The 15,304-nt window shown below is 45.6% G+C and overlaps 1 protein-coding gene across 1 annotated transcript in view; it reads right to left on the bottom strand.

Moving 5' to 3' along the window:
• Positions 1–485: 485 nt before the first annotated feature.
• Positions 486–15,304, bottom strand: part of LOC146854849 (leukotriene B4 receptor 1-like) — a 142,464-nt gene continuing 127,645 nt past the window's right edge. The window contains exon 2 of the mRNA XM_085652223.1: positions 486–5,446. Coding sequence (XP_085508349.1) covers positions 4,350–5,429 — 1,080 coding nt within the window. The 5' untranslated portion in view covers positions 5,430–5,446 and the 3' untranslated portion in view covers positions 486–4,349. The remainder of the gene's footprint in view (positions 5,447–15,304) is intronic.

A 15,304-nucleotide genomic window follows, 5' to 3' on the forward strand; every position in this document is an offset into this window, starting at 1 on the left:
GCACCTGACACTAAAAGTCACAGCGAACAGCATTTATCCAATGCACCTCACCGCTTGTGGAGCTCCGCATAGCGCGGCAGAGTTTTTTTGCACTTCAGTGAGTTTCGCGTAGCAGAACTCCACGAACTCCGCCCAGGCTTAATAAACTTGTAATTTAAGACCTGGTGCAGACGTCCATTGTAATGTAAAATCCAACGATCTCCAATGGATGCATTGAATCTGCATCATTGTACTTACAGCTGGCACAAAGACTTAATTTTGTAATGTGGCAGTGGTAAATACACCACTGGTAATTCAGGTAACGGGATGAATTAATTTTACATAGCTACACATTCCTTAGTCTTGCAGAAAATTCTTGCTCACAGTGTAGTGTTAGGTCAAGAGGTCAGTTAGGTCTCAAATATCCAGGAATAATAGCAAATGAAGGGCAATCAATGGAAGGCTGAACATCTACAAGAGAGAACAATACAATACGACACAGTAGAAAAAGTAAAAAGTATTTTATTGGCATTATGAGTGAGACAAATATTAATGCATATAAAAAGTGATGCATAGATAGCAAGTTTATAAACTCTTCTGCTGGGCTGCTACCGAACACTGTCTTTTCTAGTTTGGAAACTTGAAGAGATAAGAGAAGGGACCCTCTCTCATGGGCCCGGTATTTGCCCAAGAAGAGATTGTTTTGTTGTTCATCTCAGGGATTCTGCCTTTTCATCAGTGTGTTCTTGAATGATTGTGAATTGGCCTTGTGTGTTGGTTATGGTAGAAGAAAGTGCCTTCTTCAAAGGCACATCATTAGCATATTCTGACCCCCCTCCCCTCTGAAGCCCGGTTTGATCTCTGTCTATTTGGGGTTAGTGTACACTCGCGTGTATGTGATAGGTGTACCTATGGTTTATATTTTGGGCTATGGCCAGGTGTTTTGCACAGTTGAAGTCTGAATGCAATTCTTCATTCACCCTTGTTTTGTGGGGTCAGAGGTGCTGCAGGGTATTCAGTGAATGTTCACAGGGGTCCGTTATGGGAATGGCTCACATTTCATAGATGATGCACATGTTTCCAGGACTGGTCAGACCCACAATGGTTCTTTGTGGTGAGAGCAGGAGGCGGATCATAGATCTGAAGAGGTTGTTCCAACACATCAAAGAGGCGCCTTTCCAGTTTCAAGGAGACAAGGCCAACCTCATCCTCCTCCAAGATGGCTCGAGAATTGAGACAAGAAACAATTGATGCAAGTGCATGAATCAAAAGTTAATGCTCTTCAGCTTTTTACCAAACCCTTGCCATGCAGGCATCCTGGCCACAGCAATGGAAGCCAGGGGAGACTCTTTTTGTCTTAATAATCCTCTCCTTCTGTGATTTATCTTTGTCTGAAACATCCTTCTCTACCGAAAGCCAAAAGCTCTGGGTGTACATTTGCAGAAGGCATTAGGATACACTCTATTTCCCTGACATAATGCATATCTATCTGGGATTGAAACTTTTGGACTTGCAGGGGAATGTGGGAGGAATAAGGGTGGAAATGGAAAGGTGATCTGAAGGGGGGGGGTTCATGCTAATAATACTTTTGTTTATACACTCCCCGTTTTTAACCATACCACCCGGAGGTCAAATTAAAATAGCACTTCACTACCAGGCAGGTATTTTTTACTTTTCGGATAAGACCCCCCCCCACTCCTATTTTTGTCATTTAGAATATATCTATAAGTGCTCTCATGTAATTCGTAGGTCGTAGCATGCCCCATTTCACAGTGGAGCAGGATGAACCTGATGATGAAGCATGCCACTAAGGGGTAACCCTGGTAGGTGAGGGTTATATAAGCAAACAAAGCATTTTCTTTATGTGTAGAGGATTATGATGGAGCAAGGTTTCGTATAAAAGAGACTTGCTTGTATGCAATCATCTCAAATAACATGTAATCAAGTAACCAACCTGTTTTGTAAATACTAATATTGCATTACACACGACATACTGTATCTAGGGGAAGCTTTCATATGTGTATTACTAACAAGTAACCAGAGTGTCTTAAAATGGCCGCCAAAAACACGGGATTTTCACTGCGCACGCGTCTACTGCATCTACGTAGTATGACGTCTTCTATGCTTGGGGGGAAACTTTGCAGCTGCGCAATAGCTCTTAATATGGCCGCTTGAAACTCACATGTTAATGCGCATGCTATTGCTTAAACTAAACCTTATAAATTCTACTAAATACTAATGCAAAAGATTAAAATAAGTAAATGGGGATAGAGTAGAGATAAGTGGTATACAGTGAATTCATTTATTTTCGTATTCTAACGTGTTATTTTCTGTATTTATTAATAGTTCATATTTGGGCCTCGGAGGGTGACTGAAATCCCTACCCCACCTAACTCGCGCGCAGGCACACAGAAACCTTCCGGAACCATGATGACAAAGTTGAAACACAGCCAAGGCCACACTGGAGAGAGACGCATGAGAACTCAACCTATTGACCCAGACAAAGGAAGATTATTGAAACAAGTGTATCAAAATGTATTGATTATAACTTGAAATGCGGGTGGGAATAAGGCTTGGAAAAACGAATTAAGGGGCAGGAACATTGAACAAAAGATCCTAAGAAAATATTACACCTAGTATGGTGTGAAGACCTCCACACCTTGCCTTGCCCAATTAGAAGTAGGGGTTTTCACGATATTGAAACATTGAGGGGTGGAACATACATGTAGAATAGTATAATTGAGGTAAATTAGTTAGTTGTATTATATGATGGATGGGTGATGACACCGTCATCAGATGCAGGGAACCGCAACAGACTCTATGCTGATTTCCAGACGCCAGAGACCCTGCTTGAGAGCCTATCATCTAGAAGGGGAGTTACAAAAGAAATATTCGAGGAGAGTAGTGCCAGAGAGGGGTGCGACGCAGGCGTTGCACTTAGAAGAGGTCACCTTCCTGATCCTGAACCTGTCTTGATCTTCATCTCCCGTCTTGTTTGGGAGACCTTCACCCAACTCCTTGGCCAGGGGTTCGGTCATCGCATTATCCTAGGTAATTATAAATCTGTATCGTATGTCCTTGTACTGCTCTCTGTTTTCTCCCTCTTTCGGTATCATCATCATTGATCTTTTAATTGTGACTTTGCTTTACTTGACTTTAAATTCTTCTTGAAAAGAGAAGGTGTTAACTGTATTTGATTTTGACTCACAAAATTATTGATTAGATAAAGATTTTAAAAACTTTTCGAGTTTGTGGTTATTTGAAAGGTAAAGTTAATGTCATTTCTACTTCAACTCAGCAACCTGATCCATTGAGCAGATGAAAATATTGACAAGGAGATTAAGTTGGTAAGATTTGGTAAAGGTGAATACCAATTTACAGGTGAACCCAAAATTGATGCCAGCGGGTTTTTACTAGCTTATCTGTGTGAATGTTATGGGCCCAGGTGAGTAAATGATATGTGTGTATAACCCGAGCTGGTAACCCGCTCCATCAATTAGTTCATCTAACATAGACGGGCTCCTTTGTTTTTGGTGCATATCAGTAAGAGGACGAGCCCTTCTGAGACTTTCCTCTAATCTCCCCCATATTTTTGTTGAAATCCTTTGGCATCCAACCCATAATTAGACTATTCATCACTGTTTCTTCTTTGTAGATTGCCATCTCTAATTGAAAGGTCAGCTACATGGGGCATGCATCGTTGATGTCAAAACAGAAGAGTGAAATGCCCGATTATGTCTTCCCTTTCAGGGTGATATCCCTATGACTTCATCAGGGCGTATTCAGAATCAGTAAAAGTAAATTCACCAATAGGGTGTGTAGTGGAGAATCAAACGCTGTTCTTTCATATCATAAACTCGCATTGGCTGCACAGCACAGGGCATCTAGTACTTACTCTGTGTGAAAAAGCTAGGAATAAAAGAAGAATTGGGGTGATGGACTATGATGACTCTGTTAATACTTTAGGAATGCTCACAATTGCTGTTGAAAAATTGGGTATTTTCCAAATCCAACTTGGGGAGCATTTATGTGGCTGCTCCTACCTTTTGCTGAGCGCCCGGTTAAGTACTTTAAAGACTTGTCAGACACTTTTTGTGATTTGAATAGGAGTCTACTGACACTACTCAGGCGGCTAAATTTCCTGTCGCATGGCTTTTTTGTATGGAGATGTAGACCTCTTTCTGTCTCAGCCCCTAATAGTGCTTTCATCATGCATGTCTTCAGAGAATATTTTGCAGATTCTATGCACAAATTAATTTGAGGTAGTTCTATTGTTTTTCTGCCCAAATGTTTGACAGCTGGTGGAATGTTTTGTTAATCCTCAAATATGCCTACTTTTCGCACAGTCGCAGTGGAACTCTTACTTGGTTTCATTCTGCCGGGCCAGAGGAGAAAGTTTTGCTCTGAGTGTCAGTATCTATGTTCATTCGGTCCAGCTCCCGGGGGTCACTCGTTTTTCCATGGCCAGGAAGTGCATGAGCATCCTTGTTAGTGCCTGAGACTTCAGATGAGGTTCCTTCTAAGAGTTTGGCCAAGAAGCCCGCACCTGCTGTCTTAATGAAAGAGCCTCCTACAAAGGCATACAGAATGGGGTTTACGCTACTGCTTAGGAACGCCAGGGCTGTAACATTGGGCCGAGCCCTAGCAGCGGCTGACTTCAGGCTCGCAGCACTGGAATCAGGCAGCAGGTTGCCTAGGACCTGAATAACATTCACTACATGGTAGGGCAGCCAGAACACTGCAAAGGCCAGTATAATCAAGGCGATGAGGCATGCTGTCTTCTTCTTGTGCTGTAAGCGGGCACTCCTCAAGCGAAGCCCAATATAGTTGTAGCTCCCAAGAATGATGGTAAAGGGTAGGAGAAAGCCAAACAAGGTCTCGAACAAATATTGGAATACAACATGCCTGGGACTGATGTGGAATGGAACACAGACAGTGTGGTTATAGTAGAAGGTGACCACCCGGTAGAAGGGCATGGGTATGGCGAACAGGAAGGCCATGAGCCAGATGACTAGTAGGATCGCCATCACTACTGGTTTAGTCCTCACCTTCTGAGACAGTATGGGCTTGTAGATGACCAGAAAGCGGTCCAAACTCATGAAAGAGATCAGGAAGATGCTGGCATACATGCTGAGGCAGCAAATGTAGTGGCAGATCTTGCAGATGGCAGCCCCGAAGGTCCAAGAACCTGTTGCGAGTAGCTGGATGAAGAGCGGTGCTGTGAGCAGTACTGCTGTGTCAGCCACAGCCAGGTGGAGGATAAGTACACAGGTGACGCTGCGCTTTGTCATGCATGCCAGGATGGTCCAGATGATGAAGACGTTCCCGGGGATGCCTACAACTGTCGCAATTGAGAGGATGATGATGCCCAATGTCGGAGACGAGCTTGGAGGTTGGTCTTGTGTGTGAGTGGCATTAAGGACAGTAGAGTTACCAAACAGGATGGACATCTTGATGGAAAGTCTTTCTAAGGGAGGAAAAAAAATATCTCTATCAATGAAAATGCTTTAAGGCAATCGCTTTTTTACATTTGTGCTATTACATTTTCTTCACACATTTTAAAAAAAACCAATCATAATTAAAAATGGGCACAATGCGACTGAACATGTTAAAACACATTTTCCGAATTACATATATAAAACTTGTTAACAAGTGAAATAAGAAAGACACATAACTAAAATAATTGCCCAAACTTAGAGATGATGAAATGCGAAAACAGTCATCAAAAACAGTGGTGATTTCATTAACATTGACATTTCATAAAATTTGATTTCCATCATAAATTTACAATTAATGTCTTGATTCAACTAATGGACAATTTCTGGCTCCTAGTGCAAATGTGGGGATTGAAACACTTCCCAGCCTTACTGATTGAATGTTAAACTACCCTTTTGAAGCATTCATGCTACCAACATATTAGTCGAACACTTGCTACCAATTTAAAGGCCAAGGCAGGGGCTTAAGACATAGCTTCGCAGCCACTGCGGTGCAGAGGGCCCATAGCCTTCCTGATCTGAGGTGCACCCCCAGTCATTTCCTAATATGAAGAGCTCACATCATGCAGCAAGTTGCAGCCTGCTGTGTCTTGTATGCAGAGACCGCGAGACTGAAGCTGTTTTGCAGAAACAAAAGTAACAAGCTGTTCCTACAACTTGTGAAACATTTATTGACCTTATTAGGTCGAGACGCAGGCAACACATGTGCGATGTCGCTTGGCAACGATCTGTTGTGTCTTAAGAAACCACAAAAGAAAGGCCTTTTAAGCCCCCCATTACTTACTATTTGTTTGTTTCATGATCACTCTAATTTAATTTCTTCTGATTGGTCACTGCATCGAGGCATCGCATCTGGTTTCCCTGTCTTCTTCATGTTGTCCCTTTGATAGAGAGCATGGACCAAGTACTGGTTGATACCTTTATTTATATGTGTCCTTCCACTGGTTTTTCTCAGTTTAAGGTACTTGTTTTTTCTGCATCCCATCCCTCCAACCATGCTCCGTTGCTTGAAACCCTTATCCATCACCCACCCGCGCTGTTGTCTTATTTCTTTCGTATGCTCCTGCGCTTATAATTTCATGGCGGTGCGTTGACTTCAATCACTTCCAGTCTGTAGTCTGAATGGGATTAACAAATGAGCTGCTATTTCTGTCAACTCTGATATCAACTTGTAATAAAAAAGAAAGGTTCTTGGGTGCAGCAAAGCACAGTGTAAGAACTTAGGTTACTGGTTGACTGGGGCATGAGCCCTGGTCAAGCAGCAACCACAATCCTTGTCAGGGTAAAACACAAGCAAACCCCACATTAACTTGTCCACCCCAAGCTGTCGATGCTGTAGTGTGAAGAGTCGGGCTGACAGCGTTTTGTGTTGAATCTCTGTGCAACCGGTACAGTCTCGGTGGGAGCGAGCCTGTTCATGGTCACGAAGAACCCAAACACTTGATTTAAACTCACTGAGGAACCCCAAGGGTCCAGGACCTGAGGGGCACCACTTGGGGGTCAGGAACTCAATGGAGCTGGGTCCGGGGGCTGGTGGTTCAGGATGTTGGGGAGCCTTTTATATCACTGAAAAAAATCAGATCAGGAGGTCAGCAAATTAGCCCTTGGAGTCACTCTGGTACCCTGGGTTCCAGATGAAGTTGCAGGTCCAGTTCTCCTTCCCCAGGCAAGAGGGCAGCAGGTCAGCACTGCAGGGCAGCAGTACCTTCAGAGCAGCAGTTCAGCAGAGTGGCAGTCCTTGTAGCAGTACAGCAGTCCTTCTTCCTGACAGAGTATCTACAGGTCCAGAAGTGTACTGAAGAATTGGCGTCTGAGGTCCAGTGTTCATACCCTGTTGTGCCTTTTAAATGGGGGAGACAGTTCTAGAGGCATGCCTTGGAAGTGCACAGATGCCCTGCCTTCCTGCCCCTGGCTCCAGACCAACCACAGGGGCCATGCAGCCCTTTGTGTGAAGACAGGACACAGACTATTCAAGTATAAGGGGGTTGAGCCCAGATCCTTTCTCCCATTCTGTCACCTCAACTCTGCATTGTGTGTGGTTGTCTAGGAGGAATAAACAAACCCAACTGTCAGTTACACCCAGTCATGTGACTCAGAGACAGTCTGCAGGCACCAAATGGCTAAGGCAAGAAAATGACAACTTTCTAAAATTGGCATTTTCAGAACTGCAATTGAAAATCCAACTTTACCATAATTTATTGTTGTTTGAATTGTGATTCCAGACACACCAAACATGAAGGGGTTACCTGTTCCCAGTTAGAAATTACACTTATAACATGTTCTTAACAATGTTGTCCTATGGGAGAGGTAGGCCTTGCACTGGTGGAAATACATTTTTGAGTTTTTTAATTCCAGGACATGTAAAACTAAAAAAGATATGTCCTGCTTTTTAAATACATTGCACCCTGCCCTCTGTGCTGTGCTGCACATGGCCTACATTTGATTCTAGCAAAAGGTCATAGTGCAGTTTAAAACTGACAATACACAGGCTGTAATGGGAGGCCTGAGACATGTTTAAAGTGCTACATACGTGGGTGGCACAATCAGTGCTGAGGCCCACTAGTAGCATTTAATTTACGTGTCCTGGGCACAGATAGTGGCACTTTACTATGGACGTTCAAGTAAATTAAATATGCCACTAGGGTATGAGCCAATTCTACCATATTTAGAGGAGAGAGCACAAGCACCTTAGCACTTAGCAGTGGTAAAGTGCACAGAGTCCTGAGGCCAGAAAAAACGAGGTCAGTAAAAATGGAGGAGCAAGGCAAAAATACTGTTTCTGATTGTTTACATTTTCAGGCAAATTATTAAAAAGAAAGTGTGGTGATTTTCGCACTTGTAATTTACAATGAGACTTGACAAACTTAGGCATTTCTTCTGTAAGGTGTCTCATGGGTAAGGACCACGTCCTTTCCTTCAAGTGTGTTTTGTCAGATTACAAAGAGGAGCTGAATACATTATATGTATTTGGAGAACATCTAAACTCTCACTAGATACAACAAGCTTTGACAAAGCCAATAGGTCTCATCTATGCAAGAGCTATTGGCTTTGCCAATATGCTTTAGCCATGTTGTACACCAGCATGACTGCTGTTCAGCATAGCTAAATGTTAGTGTGTTAAAAGAGAGTGGTGTGGAGTGGAGTGATGTAAAGTGGAGTATTATGCAGTGGCGCAGAGAGTCATGTGGTGGCGTAGAGTGGATTTGAGTGGTTTGTAGTGAAGTGAAATAGAGTGTCATGTAGTGGTGTAGAGTGTTGTGGAGGGTCATGTAGGGAGTAGAATGTCATAGAGTGGAAGGGCGTAGAGTTGAGTGGCATAGAGTGGAGTAGATTTTCAGAGTGGAGTAGGGTGTCATATAGTGGAGTGGCCTAGACTGTCGTGGAGTGGTGTAGAAGAGAGTGGAGTGGCATAGAGGGTGTTCCGTAGAGTGGAGTAGAATGTTGTAGAGTAGAGTTGTGAAAAGTATAGTAGATGGTCATAGAGTGGAGTGGCATAGCGTGGAGTACTGTAGGAGAGTGGAATGGCATAGAGTGGAGAGTGGAATGAAGCAGAGCAGAGTAGCATGTTGTAGAATAGAGTGGAGTAAAGTGGCATGCAATGGCATAGAGGGAGTTGCGTAGAGCTTCGAAGAGTGGAGTAGTGTTGCATATGGCATAGAGTGGAGCAGAGTGTTGTAGAGTGGAGTGGAATAGAGTGTAGTAGAGTTTAATGGAGTAGAGTGTTGCAGGGTGTAGTGTTATGGAGTGGAGTAGAGTCGCCTAAAGTCAAGTGGCATAAAGTACAGTGGTGCAGAGTAGATTGGTGTAGAGTGCATAGAGCACAGAGAGGTAGAGTGGAGTGGCACAGGGTAGATTGGAGTAGTGCAGGATACAGGCGGAGTGGTGCAGGGTAGAGTTTAGAGATGAAGAGTAGTGCAGAGGTCAGTGGTGTACAGTGCAGTGTGGCAGAATGGAATGGTGAAGAGTGGAGTGATGGAGAGTGCAGTGGTGTAGAGTGAATGAGTGTAGAGTACAGTAGAGTGGCATAGAGTTGAGTGCTGCAAAGTAGAGTGCAGTGACATGGAGTGTAGTGGTGCAGAGTAGAGTGTCATTACATTTAGTGGCATAGAGTGGAGTCTTGCAGAGTCTTGCGGTGGTGCAGAGTGCATTGGCTTAGAGTGCATTTGTGTAGAGTACAGTGGGGCTGTGCACAGTGGTGCAGAGAGCAGTGGTACAGAGTGCAGTGGTGCAGAATGCATTGGCATAGAGCTCAGAGGCATAGAGTAGAATGGTGCGGAGTAGAGTCGAGTGATTAAGAGTAGAGTAGAGTGGTGTAGAGTGACAGCATAGAGTGGAGTGGTATAGAATGCAGTGGCATAGAGTGGTGTGGCATAGAGTGGAGTAGAGTGGCATAGAGTGTCGTAGCATAGAGCAGATTGTTTCAGAGTAGAACGAAGTGGAATAGAGTGGAGTGGTACACGGTGGAGTGAAGTGGCATAGAGTGGAGTGGAGCAGGGTAGAGCGAAGTGGCATAGAGTGTTGCAGGGTAGAGCACAATGGCACTGAGTAGAGGCAGAGAGTAAATTGGCATGGAGTGCAGTGCTGCAGAGTAGAGTGGTATAGAGTGCATTGGTGTTGAGTGCAGTGGTGTAGAGTGTTGCAGAGTAGAATATAGTGGTGTAGAGTGCAGTGGTGCAGAGTAGATTGGCGTAGAGTGCAGTGGCATAGAGTGCATTGGTTTTGAGTAAAGTGGTGTAGAGAGTGTTGGCATGGAGTGGCACAGGGTAGATTGCGGCAGCGTAGAGTGGAGTAGCATAGAGTAGAATTGTGCAGAGTGGAATAGAGTGTAGGAGAGTGCAATGACATAGAGTGTTGTGCAGAGTGGCGTAGAGTGTTGCAGAGTGCTGTGTTGTAGAGTGCAGTGGTGCAAAGAAGATTAGAGTGGCTTAGAGTGGATTGGTGTAGAGTGCAGTGGCATCGAGTGGAGCAATGTAGAGTGTAGTGGTGTGCAGTGCTTTGGCATAGAGTGCAGTAAAGTGGCATAGAGTAGAGTGGTGTAGAGTAGAGTGCAGTGACCCAATGAAAAGTTGCCAGTTAGCACCAGCTTCAGCTTATTTCCAGATCTTCAAATAGGAAAATAAATCAGGTGACACTGTTTCTTCATGTTTCTCCATAATTAATTCTAAATTAGTTGTAGTATCACAAATACGGGTTGGGGTCACTGTGTGGATCATAGCAAAAACAAATTAATAACTGCGATTATTAATTACGATTTCTCTTTTACCCACAGATGGTAGATTGACACAGCCTTGGCTGAGGAAGTCCCTTAGGTGGGTCTGTAATGTGTAGTATGTATGAATGAATGTGTTTGGGGCAAGTTTGGCACAGAATGGGGTGCACTGAATGGCAGGAATAATAACAAATCCAAATGGATTTCTTAAATGTTATCCTGATGAAAGCTGAATGACAAGTTGTTGCAAATCTATGGCTGAAACATGTAGACAATAGATGCGGGAGTAGATTACTTTCTCCTAAAGCATTGCATATTGTTTTTAACCCTGTGAGGGGGGCCAAGAATAAACATACCAAAAGATAAATTTGGGGCTCCCTTAGACAATTTTAAATATAGATCCCTCCCTTATGAAAAAAGAGCTCCTTTGACCACGAAGGTTGACCCTGCCCAGATACTGGGAGTATCTGGGCGAGGACCTGATGATGAGGCATGGCACTTGGAGAACTATAGTGGGTGAGAGTCATTTTAAAAACTAAAATGAATGCCTGCAGTGGATGTAGATCAGAAAATATCTCCCCTTCAAGTGTGTTTATTCTCTTTTGATTAGATAGTTTTAGACATTGGAAGTGAGTGAACTTACTATAAAACTTCTGCGTTTCTCTTTGTGATTAAGATATTGCGTAGGAATGTCATGTATGTAATTATATATGTATAATTACTTAAATAATAACTTTCCATACAGAATATCTTTCTAACATAGGGCTTCAGGCAAAACCTCTCCTGTTTTTATATGTTATAAATAACAGATGGTTCTATTAGCCAATTCAATGGGATAACAGCTGCCCCTTTAAATTAAGTAATAGTAATGTATGATACATGTTAATGGTACCTAATTTTCTCACATCAGAAGTGTAGAACTGGTGACCGGCAGAGAACTGCATGTTCCACCACTGAGACATCGTGTCACACTAAGGACCGAAAACCCAACAAAACTCATTACGGCAGCTTTAGGTGCATGAATGATAAAGTTGCACACTGCAGATGACAGGCAGTCTTTCGCAGCAGTCACATAACTCACTGACATACTTTACCAGAATTGTAACTCAGATCAGGGGATAATTAGAGAGGGTTTCGAGCTTCAAACGCTACTGGACGACTTCTTAAGTTTGAAGCTCAAAGCCCTCTCTCATTATCCCCTGACAAAGGGCTGGCAGCCCAAAATGCATGGGGATGGAGAAAAGGATGGAGAACTGTGTTATATAATATAACCTTGTCGGTGCACTGTAATGTCTTCCGGCGGGGTAGCGTTGCAGTCTACCCGTGCCCAGAGGTGACGTGTGTGCGCTGGTGCGTGACGCCAGGCGCAAGTTATAAATAAAGAGGCGTGGCCCGGCTCCGGGAGTCAGAACCACGCAGTTAACTACATAAGAGTGTCAGGCTCTGATTACGGCCGCCGCGCTAATTACTCACCCGCGGCGCCCTTCACACTGGCGACGAGGCGGTAACGAGCCCTAATTACTGCCGTTGTCCTGCTGTGGTCCGTGAGTGGCCTGAGCCATCAATTCAGGCCCTGCAGCCACGTGAGGAGCCTGCTGGACTGGACTGTGCAAGCCTGCTGTCTCCTGAGAAGGCCCTGCAGCCCTTGGGAGCACCTGGGTGGAACAACAAGGAAAGAAGTCTCTCTCCATATTGAATCGTCAGTCCAACCGGTAGCGCTGAGGCACAGGCGCATTGCATTCCACCTGCGACAGAAAGTCGAAGAAGAGTTGGAAGCACTGGAGAGGCAAGGGATAATAGAGAAGGTCAGTGGGCCCACTCCATGGGTGTCCTCGATCGTGGTGGCACGGAAGCCGAAACAGCTAGGACCTGTCCGCATCTGTGTCGACATATGCCTCCCAAACGCAGTTGTAAAGAGGGAACGCCATCTAACCCCTACCATCGACAACATCCTGGGGAACTGAACGGGGCAGTATGGTTTTCAAAGATGGAGCTACGTTCAGGATATCACCAACTGCCCCTACACCTGGCTCTCGATATATCACTACATTCTCTACACACGTCGGCCTCAACTTCGGGATCTCGAGTGCCGCTGAGGTATTCCAGAACACCATCTGTGAAGTTCTCAGTGGACTCCCTGGAGTTTTGAACGTAAGTGACGACCTGTTGGTGTATGCCTCGTCAATGGAAGATCATCACCGTCGACTTCACAATGTTCTCCAAAGGATCAAAGAGTCTGGACTTACCCTGCACAAAGAAAAGTGCCAGTTCTTGAAGAACAAAATCAGTTTCTTTGGCTACACGTTCTCCGACAAAGGAGTGGCCCCAGACCCCGACAAAGAGTGAGATGTTCAGAAAGCCCCGGCACCCTCCAGCATCTCAGAAGTACGGAGTTTCCTAGGGATGGTAAACTTCTGTGGGCGTTTCATCCCGGATTTATCCAACCTCACAAAGCCCCTCAGGGAGCTGATGAAGTCCACCACCACATAGCAGTGGGGCCCTGAACAGGAACAAGCTTTCAAAGACACCAAGGCAGCCCTTTCGGCAGACACCATGCTGTTGTACTTCGACCCAGCCAGTCCCACCAATGTCGCCGTTGACGCCAGTCCCTACGGGCTAGGGGCAGTGCTCACGCAGCTACAATGGAATGGTGAATGGGCCCCGATTGTATATGCAAGCCGCTCCCTAACGGACACGGAACAGCGCTACTCTCAGATAGAAAGAGAAGAAATCGCCATCCATTGGGCCTGTCGGCATTTCCATGTCTACGTGTATGGCCATCCATTCACGGTTTCCACCGACCACAAGCCCCTCATCCCCCTGTTCCAAGGGTCGGCATCCAAGCCTCCCCCGAGGTTTGAAAAATGGATCCTTCAACTGCAGGGGTATGATTGCCGAGTGTAATACAAGCCAGGTTCATCGATTCCTGTGGACTACCTATCGAGACATCCGAGGGCCGCAACTAAAGCAGAGGAGGAGGATGCCGAGGACACTGAGGAATACGTCCGACTCATAGCGGAAAGGTCCTGACCACTTCCGATGGGCCTTGAAGCTATCGTGGAGGCCACCCGGAATGATGAATGCCTGCAACTGCCCATTGTCGCAGTTCAGGTGAACGACTGGTGCCTCATTCAGTCCACAATGACCCGACGGATGCCCCAAGCGAAGACCATCCTAGAATCAATCATGCGGATCAAGGAAGAACTTTCTGCCGACAGCAGTGGTTGCCTACTCAGAGGTCCGCGACTGGTGATCCCATCAAGCCTTGCTCAACAAGCCGTGGACCTCGCGCACAGAGGGCACCAAGGCATGGTAAAAACAAAGAGTCAGCTAAGAGCAAAAGTGTGGTTCCCGGGGATGGACACGATGGTCGAACAGACAGTCAGAACGTGCTCATTGTGCCAGGTATCAGGCCAACTGGATCGTCCTCACCCCGTCATTACTGAAGACAACCCCTGACGACCGTGGGAGTGCGTTAGTATTGACTTTGGGCATCTTCCGGATGGGCGCTACGCCCTCGTGGTTATCGACAATTACACAAAGTACCCAGAAATTGAAATCGTGGGAAGTCAAACAGCCACGGAAGTGATCACCAAAATGGAGAAAACCATTGAAACTCAGGGGATCTTTGAGGTGGTGAAGACGGATAACGGTCCACCTTTCCAGGGGCAATAATTTTCCGATTATCTCAAATCTTAGAGCATTCAACATCGGAATGTGACCCCGTGCTGGCCCCAAGCAAACGAGGAAGTAGAGAGATTCATGCGCACTCTCAACAAGGTGATACGCATTGGGCATGCTGAAGGAGCGCCCCTGGAGAGACCTGAGAGAATACCGATTGATACCTCATCTTACGACAGAGACAGCCCCGGGACCAGCAAGCATGGGTCGAGTGGTGCGAGACACCATCCCTCATCACCCAAACTGGACCTCATCTCAGATTGACACCGCAAAAGTCCTAGCCAAAAGGACCAGTACCAACGACCAAGCCAGCGTTGACCGACGAGCAAAAGCGTCGACCATTCACGTAAGGGACAGGGTCTATGTCAAAGACAGGTACCCAGGGAGCAAATTCCGTCTTTCCTTTGAACAGCGCCATGGACAGTGATCCGCTGAACCGGCACGATGGTAACAGCCCAGAGAGGGACCGAAGAACTCACACGCAATATATCTTTCTTCAAAAAGGTCCACGCTGAAACTCCTGACCGGTTGATATCAGACAGTATGGAAGCAAGGCCAAGTCAACAGTCAGTGGATGAAGAGCTGGATGGTGGCCAAGGGAAAATCCCCATGGATGAGCCGGACAGATCTGACTGAGGCACACCATCGCCGCTCGGAACTCCAGACAGAGGACTGCCAGGCTCCCCGGCGAGATCCCCTGAGGGCTGGGTATCGCAGTAAGTGGCCCCATCCCTACCGTCCTCACGGGGGAGCATTCCAGATATGGCCTGAGGAGCAATCCAGCTCCCTCCTCCTGCCTGGCAGGGTTCATGGTGTGATGAACCAAGGACTCGCAGCGGACTGTGACTGGTAACGGATCTACATGTTGATGTTTTGTTTATTGTTTAATAAAAGTTGGAAGGAATGTAATGCCCTCTGCCAAGTTAGCGTTGCAGTCTAC

The sequence above is a fragment of the Triturus cristatus genome, chromosome 4_1 (assembly GCF_964204655.1).
Source record: "Triturus cristatus chromosome 4_1, aTriCri1.1, whole genome shotgun sequence".
Lineage (NCBI taxonomy): Eukaryota > Metazoa > Chordata > Amphibia > Caudata > Salamandridae > Triturus > Triturus cristatus.